The 11,114-nt window shown below is 43.1% G+C and overlaps 1 protein-coding gene across 1 annotated transcript in view; it reads right to left on the reverse strand.

Annotated features, from left to right (window-relative positions):
- Positions 1-7,294, reverse strand: part of LOC139244092 (ectopic P granules protein 5 homolog) — a gene marked incomplete at its 3' end in the record, with an annotated part of 31,866 nt that extends 24,572 nt beyond the window's left edge. The window contains exons 1-3 of the mRNA XM_070870969.1: positions 7,238-7,294; positions 6,275-6,389; positions 4,846-4,996 (exon numbers count right to left, since the gene is read on the reverse strand). Of these exons, the coding sequence (XP_070727070.1) occupies positions 4,846-4,996; positions 6,275-6,389; positions 7,238-7,294 (323 nt within the window). The remainder of the gene's footprint in view (positions 1-4,845; positions 4,997-6,274; positions 6,390-7,237) is intronic.
- Positions 7,295-11,114: the final 3,820 nt, after the last annotated feature.

Consider the following 11,114-nt stretch of genomic DNA (forward strand, 5'->3'; position numbering starts at 1 on the left):
AGGACCGAGATGAGGAGAAACTTCTTCACCCAGAGAGTGGTGAACCTGTGGAATTCTCTACCACAGAAAGTAGTTGAGGCCAATTCACTAAATATATTCAAAAGGGAGTTAGATGAAGTCCTTACTACTCGGGGGATCAAGGGTTATGGCGAGAAAGCAGGAAGGGGGTACTGAAGTTTCATGTTCAGCCATGAACTCATTGAATGGCGGTGCAGGCTAGAAGGGCTGAATGGCCTGCTCCTGCACCTATTTTCTATGTTTCTATGTTTATGTTTACAATAACAGATTGTTACCATGAGAAGATTGCAGTTCCAAAATTTATTATAATGGCAGCCTTTTAGTGTTAGTTTTTTTTTACAATGCATAGTTTGAGACAATAAATTTTTACATAAACTGTTTGCAATAACATAATGAATGGTCTGCACTGATTGTTATAATGAGAAATTTGTAATGGCAAAAATTGGCAAAATGAAAGTTTTGCAATACTTTGTTTTAAAAGGAGATTTGTAATAAATGTTTGTTGTTATGAGAGAACGACAGAATTCTTTTCGGAGTCACGTTGAATTAAATAGAAACTGAAATCTATCTATATAAAGGAGAGACAAAGAAAGGTTCCCGGTATTCCCATTGAGTTTACCCAGAATTTCACTTTGGGTGTATTGGGTTGGCAATTGGCTAAAAGCCAGGAAGTAAAAGAACCACCGCCCTATGTGATCCCAGGTTCGCATATGCACAACGGTCGCTCCTGGACTCTGGGGGTGTATGCTGCATGGAGCTCTGCGGCGTTTGAAAGGAAGTTTACGCAGGGAGGATCACATGAGGTAGGCGCGGATTTCCTTGCGATGTCGGTGGCGTACTCCTTAGCTACGCCGCCAATCGCAAATTCAGACCCATTACCTCATTTCCCAGATCAAAATCAAGCAATGTTTCTTTCTTTGTTGGACTAGAAACACTGATCTAGGAAGCAGTCCTGGTGCAGTCTAAAAAAGCATTCCCCACTTCAACCATATTTGTTATGTTTATTTCCATCTGGTTAAAATCACCCAATATTATCGCCCTATTGTTTTTGCACATGATTCTATTCGGTCTCCTGCTCCCTGTTTGATGATCTGTAATACACACAGAGAATTTTACCATTTGCCTTCTCCTTTCTTAACTATCACTCTATCGATTCTCTCAATGCATCCCCTAGGCAACCGTACATTCATTACTAACACTGCCATCCCACATCCCTTTTTCCCCTCTCTATGTCTTCTGAAAATGTTATAACCAGTTCTCAGTCCTGTCCAAACCTAAACCATGTCTCCATTAAAGCTGCTATATCATATTCCTCAATCACTGGTAATGCTTCTAATGCTCCAATTTTATTTTGAATGCTTTGTACCAATCAATCTGGACTCCCAATTTTTCTCTGCTGTTGGCGCTTATTATTTTTCCTGGTTTTCTTTTATGTTATTGATATCCCTGGCCTCTTCTACATCAGTGTTTTTCTCCCTCACAACGTCATACCCTCTCTATTTTCTCGTTATTTATTTCAGTTAAGCCTTCTGCTTCTATTCCAATAACTTTATTAAACTTACTCTCCCTTCTCTCGTCCCAAACCTAGACTTTCCCCATCACGCTGCCATTTTATTTATCCCTTTCCAGATGTTTTTTCACCCATTCTGTGAGAAGGAATGTTCCTGACACATGGGAAGCAACATACCATTCAAGTCTCTTGATCATAAGTGCAAAAAAGTTGCTTATACTTCTGACTACAGAATCTCCACTACTACCACTCTCGTATTCCTGTAATCCACCTATCTCTCACCTCCCGGATAGCCCTTGTTCTACTGTGCAACAATGTTGCTCTGAAGCACACTCTTCTGGGTTATTGTTATTGTTCAACCCTATTAGATAGTACCAATAAATTGGAGGTGCCCTGCACCTGCGAGTCCCTTCTCCCTCAGCTTACACTTTGGATAGTCACCCACTTTTCTTTTTCTCTACTATCCTTCTCCAAAGACTCAATTTTTTCAACATTTAGTGCAAATGTGCTGCCACTGGATACACTGAGAATCAATGATGGCACACATATCACACTCTACATCACACATCACAAATCCCCTGTACTGACATCTCTTTGCATCCAACTTAAAAATGAACACAGTTTTAACCCACGAGCATCATTCTCTCACAAGAATCAAACGCTACTTACAAACTTCACACAAGTACAGAAAATACTTTTTTCCAACTGCACCTTAATGTTGAACTCGCACGAGGTTAAACTCCAAACTTTTCTGGCCTTTCATTCTCCACTATCTCTCATAACTGGGGGCAATCTTTTGTTACTCAGTTCAAAATTATACTGTCTTAACTTGCACAATATCCCAACTGTCATGGGAAAAACAGCCAGGAAACACCGCTCATTTACCTAATTAATTAACCGATTACTGCTTAAATCAGCCAATATTCCAGGCACCAAAATAACAAATCTAAACTGCTCCCAGTATTGAGCAGATAAATAACATTTCAGTTCAATTCAAAATACAGTAAAATATATAAATGGAAATTTCAGTACTTTTGTCCTAATCATTCCCGCTGTGTCTAAACTCCACACTCAACTGGCCTCTTGCAGTTTGATATTTGGGAATTAAAGAATATTTATGCAAAACATTACCATGGAAAATTAAGTTTAAGCGATGTAATCTATCCACTTTGGTGGCAAAAACAGGAAGGCAGAATATTATCTGAATGGTGACAGATTAGGAAAAGGGGAGGTCCAACAAGATCTGGGTGTCATGGTACATCAGTCATTGAAAGTTGGCATGCAGGTACAGCAGGCGGTGAAGGCGGCAAATGGCATGTTGGCCTTCATAGTGAGAGGATTTGTGTATAGGAGCAGGGAGGTCTTTCTGCAGTTGTACAGGGCCTTGGTGAGGCCACACCTTGAATATTGTGTACAGTTTTGGTCTCCTAACCTGAGGAAGGACATTCTTGCTATTGAGGGAGTGCAGTGAAGGTTCACCAGACTGATTTCAGGGATGGCAGGACTGACATATGAAAAAAGACTGGATCGACTTGGCTTATATTCACTGGAATTTAGAAGAATGAGAGGGGACCTCATAGAAATGTACAAAATTCTGACGGGATTGGACAGGTTAGATGCAGGAAGAATGTTCCCGATGTTGGGGAAGGCCAGAACCAGGGGTCAGAGTCTAAGGATAAGGGGTAAGCCATTTAGGACCGAGATAAGGAGAAACTTCTTCACTCAGAGAATTGTGAACCTGTGGAATTCTCTACCACAGAAAGTTGTTGAGGCCAGTTCGTTAGATATATTCAAAAGGGAGTTAGATGTGGCCCTTACGGCTAAAGGGATCAAGGGATATGGAGAGAAAGCAGGAATGGGGTACTGAAGTTGCATGATCAGCCATGATCATATTGAATGCTGGTGCAGGCTTGAAGGGCCGAATGGCCTACTCCTGCACCTATTTTCTATGTTTCTAAACTGGACATGGTCATTGGAATGAGGGAGATTTGACAGGTTGAATAGCATTTTATTTTCCTTTGTTTTATTATGTTCTCATCAAAATAGGAAAGGAAGAACAAAGCAAAGACAGAACATGGGAACTTGGTACTGGAAAACCTGCTGTGAGAAGGTTACATGGATAATGCATAATCTTCCACCTCAAATGGGAAAACTGGAAATGGAGAATGAAACAATGGGCATGAATTTGTGGTTGAAGGCTTCCCGCGAGCGAATGCCTCCGAACTTGAAAAAAAGTACGAACCTACCTGATGGTCCTGGAGGTTCGAACACTGTGTTCCTGGCCCTCTACGTGTAAGCATGCGTAAAGGCCCACTTTTCTCAGGGCTGCATGCAGTTCGCAAGCGCCCCTGAGATCACATGGGCAAGCCCAACCAATCAGAAAGGGGATCCCCATTATGATTATGGGGATTCCATTTACGTACGGAAGCCCCATATTCATGAATAGGAATCCCCTATAAAACACAATCACACACCAGTTAAATAAAAATAAATCATTACATGTTCAAAATTAATTAAAATAATTAAATTTTTTTTAAAATAAATGTAAATGTTCTAAACGGGCTAAAAATAAACTAAACTAGTTTTAAAAGTTTAAAAGAAATTTAACTCTTATGCTGGTAAAAGGCCTTATACCTACTTTTACCAGGCGCAAGAGTTTCACCGGCATTAGCTGGGCACAGAAATCCAGAACTTGCAGGGCACTTACGGCTTGTGCACACCATGTGTGCGGTCATAGGCCCCGGAAAATCCGGGCCAATAAAGAATTGCACTATCCAAAACTCTGCTGCCTGTATCCCGCACCATTTAACTCACCAATCGACCTATCCTCGCTGACCAACACTGGCTCCCCGTTCTCAAATGCCTCAATTTAAAATTCTCATCCAGGTGTTTAAATCTCTCCATGTCTTCACAGCTCCCTATCTTTGTAACCACCTTCCATGCTTTCAGCTGCCTGGACCCCATTCTCTACAATTGCATCCCTATACCCCTTTGCCTCTTCAAATCCTCTGCTCTTCTTAAAACCCACCTCTGACCAAACTTTTAGTCACTCTTCCTAACCTCTGTTCTGATGAAAGCTCATCAACCTGAAACGTTAACTTTGTTTCTCTCTCCACAGATGCTGCCTGACCTGCTGAGTATTTCCAGCAGTTTCTTGTTTTTATTTCCTAATCTCTCCTTTGGTTTGGTGATGGAGTTTTTTAACTTCTTGGGATACTTTGCTACATTAAAGGCATTAAAGATAAGTACTGCTTTTATTTTACGAATACAAAGTAAAAAAATCGTGTGATTGGGTATAACATTTTCACTTCTCTCACCTGATCATCTGACCAATCCTTTTCACAAACTGTCTGTATCGTACTCTATTAAAAGTTTCCAATCCCACAGCCAGAAGCTCTACCAACGAGGATGCAAATCCAATGATCTTCATCATCTGTTGACATGTTGTTTTTTCTGGCTTGTATTCACCTGTCAACATATGAAATCAAGTGAAGTGAAAAAGATTTTGCCAAACATTATAAATCAATTACGTCATCCTCGACCCCGAGGGACTGCCTATGATGATGATGAAATCAACTTTAAAATCTTACTTTAGCCAACATTATATGGAAGCAATCATTATTATACAAGTTATTTAGAAAAACCTCCCAAGTTCATTGCACACCAGATGTGACTAAATCTTTTTATTGAGTTTTTTTTACACAATAGTACAAAAAATGAGATGGTGCATCATGCTTTCTTTTATCTGAATGAACGCACTGAAGTTACAAGTCTGTTAAAATCTCAAGACATTATGTAAATTTGCAGACTTTACAATTGTGTGGTCCTCTAGTGACATTCATGCTAACTGATTTGCTCTTTGTAAATAGTTACTCAGAGGCTCCTACACAAGAAATGCTGAAGCACTTAAGATCCCATTAAGAAAAACATTTTTAATTGAAGGAGAAAGAGCTGTGAAAGGAACACAGTAGCAGATGCAAACACTGCCAAAATATTCTTCGAACAGTCAGAGAAGCTTACAACACAGGATGACTTTTGGTCCACTGTGTCTGAACTGGCTCTTTGCTAGTGCAATCCAAAACAAATCCCACTACCCTACTTTCTCTCACATTGCCCTGTATCTTCCTGTTTCAAATATTGATCCACGTTTCCCTTAAAAGATGTGTCAAAGCACATCATGCTCCAACAATCCTGTAAAGAAATTTCTCCTTACTCTTGTCTTATTCTTAGGGAACAGTTTAAAGTGATACCCCCTCATCACTGATGCACTATCCAAGGAAAGTAATCTTTTGCTAGTCACTATCAAAACCCTTCATAATTTTAAAAAACTCTATTAAAATAGTCTTCTCTGCTCTAGTGGAAATATCCCACATATCCCAAGTTCTTCCTCATAATTATAGTTTCCCCTCCCTGGATTAATCTTGGTGAATCTATGCTGCATGTGCTGTATGACTTCAATGTCCTTTTTACAAAGGAGCGCCCTGAACTCCACACAGTACTCTAACCAATGTTGCATATAAATTTATCATTGGCTGTTCATTCCTGTACTTTATGTCCTGTTATAAATCCAAAAATGCCATTGGTCTTTTTAATGGCCTTATCGACCGGCATTCGTACTTTCACTTTCCCCTTCGTAACAGACTAATATGTTGTGCTTTACCATAGCATAATGCTCTTGTAATTGTAAAATCAACGAAGTTAGTAAACATTTTCATGAGAAATCTGCCTAGAAAAGAAAAGTATTACCTTTAACAGTTATCCCAAGTAATTGTTTAAACAGTTCATCAAAAGGAAACTGTGACAAAAGGGTAACCAAGTCATCCTCGGACAGGAGCAGCCAGCTGGTGTCAGGATCTTCATCCTAGTTTAGGAATCAATACAAAACTGGCAATTAACTTTATACTAATTTAATAAACTATTCCATTACTTTAAGGTGACAAAGTGAGTCACTGTCCTCCATTCACTATGACATTTGATGCAGCTATCGATCTGCTCAACCATACCTTCACCACCTCCATTGATGTCCTTGTCCCCCATTAAAACCATTACTCTCTCTCACCCCAGCTGTTCCCCCGGTAAAGCCCTCATCTCCGCTCCTTTAAATTCAAGGGACACACACTTGACCGATTATGCCATTCATCGCCAGATCTGGCTGGACCAGATAAAGCACTATCGGGTCCTGCTCACATCTGCTCACTATTCCAGGATCATTCTGGAATGCAAAGATAAACCCCAGATTATTTTCTCTACTGCAAACCATCTTCTTAAACACCTCTTCCCGTCTCCTCTAACCTCACCTCCAACAAGTGCGACGAGCTCATGGATTTCTTTGTCGCCAAGGTTGAGACCATTCGATCAGCTGCCTTTGCCACTTCCCTCTCATCCTCTAGTCCTCTGGACCAAACTTCCTCTAAGATTCCCCCGTGTCCTAGCCCTGAACTCGTATCTTTCCCCAGTTTCTCGCCGATCACCGCTCATGAGCTCATCTTGTCCATGGGACCTACTTCTTGCTCCCTCGACCTGGTTCCCACCTAACTGCTGACTATCCAACTTCCTTTCCTGGCTCCCATGTTAGCTGATATTGTTAACAGTTCTCTTTCCTCAGGTTCTGCCCCCCTCTTTCAAGTTTGCCGTCATCACCCCCACCCCCCCAAAAAAAAACAACCCTCGACTCCCTCCATCCTTGCAAACTATCACCCTGTCTCCAACCTCTTTTTTCTCTCCAAAGTTCTTGAACGTGTTGTCGTGTCCCAAATTCATGCCCATCTTTCCCGGAACTCCATATTGGAATCTCTCGAATCAGATTTCCGCCCCTGCCACAGTACCGAAATGGCTCTCATCAAAGTCACAAATTACATCCTATGTGACTATGACAAGGTAAACTATCCCTCCTCGTCCTTCTCTACCTGTCTACAGCCTTTGACCACACCATCCTCCTCCAACGTCGCTCCACTGTCGTCTAGCTGGGTGGAACTGCACTCGCCTAGTTCCATTCTTATCTATCTAATTGTAGCCAGAGAATTACCTCCAATGGCTTCTCTTCCTGCGCCTCTAGTTTCACCCAAGGATCTATCCTTGGCCCCTTCCCATCTATATGTTGCCCCTTGCCGACATCATCCAAAAACACAGCGTCAGTTTCCACATGAACGCTGACGACATCCAGCTCGACCTCACCACCACCTCGCCGGACCCCTCCATTGTCTCGAAAATATCAGACTGTTTGTCTGACATTCATAAATAGTGCATTGACCGAAGCCATTGTCTTCTGTCCCCACCACAAATTCCATTCCCTAACCACCGACTCCAGACTACACAACCTTGGGGTCATATTTGATCGCCTATTGCCACCTCCGGAACATCGCCCAACTCAGCTTCTGCCTCAGCTGATCAGCTGCTGAAGCTCTCATCCATGCCTTTGTTACCTGTAGACTTGACTATTCTAATGCACTCCTGGCTGGCCTCCCACGTTCTACCTTCCGTAAACTTGACGTCATCCAAAACTCTGCTTTCCATGTTCTAACTCACATCAAGTCCTGTTCACCCATCACCCAGGCTCGCTGACCTACACTGGCTCCCAGTTAAGCAACGCCTCAATTTTAAAATTCTTATCCTTGTTTTCAAATCCCTCCATGGCCTCACCCTATCCTATCTCTAATCTCCTACAGCCCCACAATCTTCCGACACAACCTGCACACTTCTAATTCTGGCCGCTTGAAAAAAACTTGCATTTATACACTTTTCACTTCCTCAGTATGTTGACAGTGCTTCATAGTCAATCAATTACCTTTGAAGCTGGTTATGTTGGCAGCCAATTTGCATACAGTAAGATCCTACAAACAGCAAAGGAATGGCCAGTTAATCTGTTTTTGGTGATGTTGGTTGTGAGGGGAACATTGGCCAGAAACTTGAAGAACTCCCTTTTCAGGTGTCAATTTTGTTTCACTGATAGCACGCTCAGACCGACATGGATTTAAGCCTCACTCCAGAGACTTGAGCATATAATCTAGGCTGACACTTCAGTGCTTCAGTGTAGTAATGAGAGTGCTGGAGGTGCCATCTTTTAGATGCGACGTTACATTGAGGCTCTGTCTGCTCTCTCAAATGCACGTAAAAGATAAGTGACACTATTTGAAGGGCAGCAGGGGAAGTCTCCTGATGTTCTGGCCAACATTTAATCTTCAACTAGCATGCCAAAACAAATTATCTGGCTACTGACCGCTGTTTGTGGGATCTTGCTGTATGCAGAGACAACCATGTTTCTCTACATTACAACAGTGACTACATTTCAACAGTATTTATTTGGTTGCAAAGTGCTTTGGAACGTCCAGAGGTTAAGAAAGATGCTATGGAAATGTAATTTATTTCTTTATGGAAATGTCATTTCTTTCCTTCTTTGAATACTGCCATGTCCAATGGAGCAGGAAGGCAGAGCCTCAATGTAATACCTCATCCAAAGGACAACACCTCTAATAATGTAACATTCCCACAGTGTCAGCCTAGACCATGTACTTAAATTTTGGATTAGAGCTTGAACCCACTGCCTTCTGACTCAAAGTTGAAGTCCTACCATTGAGCCAACTAACTGGAAGAATACTTTGAAAAAAGCTAGAATAGGGAACAGGATGTCGATCTCAGGCATGATCTTGGTGAGGACTGCAGGGGTGGATGAAGAGGAGAAGCTACATAATATCCTCATTTGAGCTCTTCTTCCTTTGCCCTCCAATCTGCCTCTGATCATCTACTGCATTCCCAAGTCCATGGCAATTCCCCAGCCAAATTCTCCTCTCTTCTTTTCTCACTTAAGTTCTGCAATGCATGACTCCCCATCTCTGGTAATTTCAATCCTCACTTAAATTCCCACTGCTCCCCCCCCCCCCCCCACCCGCCCCCACCTCTCTGATTTCTCTTTGTACCTATTTCCACTCAAACTACACTGCACGTAAAATCTTGTGTTTTCTCTAATGCCATCCTTTCAAGCCTTCCAGACTCTACTCCAATAAACTCCAACTCGTCACCCACGTATGTACTCAGGATTGGTCTTAATAGGTTTTAAGAATGTCAAAGAACAGGGCAATAAGAAAGAAGTACCGTTGTCTTAAGTCAAATATAATTCTACTGTAATAGATCCCAAAGCATGACTCGAAGAGTAGAGTTCCCCCAACAGTCCTTTCTCATGTCCCCAAAAAACAATTAACTGGTCATTCATCTCATTTGCTGTTTGTGAGATCCTGCTATGTGTAAAATTGGCTGCCACATTCGCTTACACAATATAATCAAATGTGAAGGGTTGATAAACATAGAAACATAGGGCCAAGTTTCGGGTGGAGTTACTCGTAGTTTTTAATGGAGCAACTAGTTTAGTTTGGAGTATGTTAGAAATTGCAATTCTCGGATATTAGTTTGCTCCAGTTCTAGTGAGTTAGTTGAGGTTGGCTTTAGGTAAGGTACTTTTTTTTCAAAAGGGGGTGTGTCCAGCCACTCAGGCCTGTTTTGCAAGTTTCGGCAGTGAAAACTTACTACAAACTAACTTAGGATGGAGTAAGTGTCCACTTTTGTAAGTTCTGAAAAACCTTACCTAGAGTTAAGTTTAGTGCAGGCACAGCCAGAGACGGCGGGTGGGAAGCATTAAACACAAAGGACACATCAACATCACAACAGAGGGGGGTAAGGGAAGTTAGAGGATTTTCCATTAACACCTTCACAACAACAAAGCACTAAGCACTAAACAAAGCAGTACATTTAAAGCACCAAGCACTAAACGAAGCACAAAAAGTAATAAGCAATTAATTAATAAAAAATAGAAGGAACCCTGCACCTAAAGCACCAAGACCAAAGTAATAAGTAATCAATCAATAAAAAATAGAAGTCCTACCTTTATGTGAAGGGAAGGTGTCTCGGTCACTCTCTCTCTGTATCTGACAGTGAGGGGTGCGGGTGTGGTGTGTGTCTGTGTGTGTGTGTGTGTGTGTGTGTGTGTGTGTGTGTGTGTGTGTATGTATGTGTGGGAGTGGGGGTGGGTGTGGGAGTGGGTGTGGGAGTGGGTGTGGGAGTGGGGGTGGGAGTGGGGGTGGGTGTGGGAGTGGGTGTGGGAGTGGGTGTGGGAGTGGGTGTGGGAGTGGGTGTGGGAGTGGGTGTGGGAGTGGGTGTGGGAGTGGGTGTGGGAGTGGGTGTGGGAGTGGGTGTGGGAGTGGGTGTGGGAGTGGGTGTGGGAGTGGGTGTGGGAGTGGGTGTGGGAGTGGGTGTGGGAGTGGGTGTGGGAGTGGGTGTGGGAGTGGGTGTGGGAGTGGGTGTGGGAGTGGGTGTGGGAGTGGGTGTGGGAGTGGGTGTGGGAGTGGGTGTGGGAGTGGGGGTGGGTGTGGGAGTGGGGGTGGGAGTGGGAGTGGGGGTGGGAGTGGGGGTGGGAGTGGGGGTGGGAGTGGGGGTGGGAGTGGGGGTGGGAGTGGGGGTGGGTGTGGGAGTGGGGGTGGGAGTGGGGATGGGTGTGGGAGTGGGGATGGGTGTGGGAGTGGGGGTGGGTGTGGGAGTGGGGGTGGGAGTGGGGGTGGGAGTGGGGGTGGGAGTGGGGGTGGGAGTGGGGGTGGGTGTG

Source organism: Pristiophorus japonicus, unplaced genomic scaffold, assembly GCF_044704955.1.
Source record: "Pristiophorus japonicus isolate sPriJap1 unplaced genomic scaffold, sPriJap1.hap1 HAP1_SCAFFOLD_2028, whole genome shotgun sequence".
In the NCBI taxonomy this organism is placed as follows: domain Eukaryota; kingdom Metazoa; phylum Chordata; class Chondrichthyes; family Pristiophoridae; genus Pristiophorus; species Pristiophorus japonicus.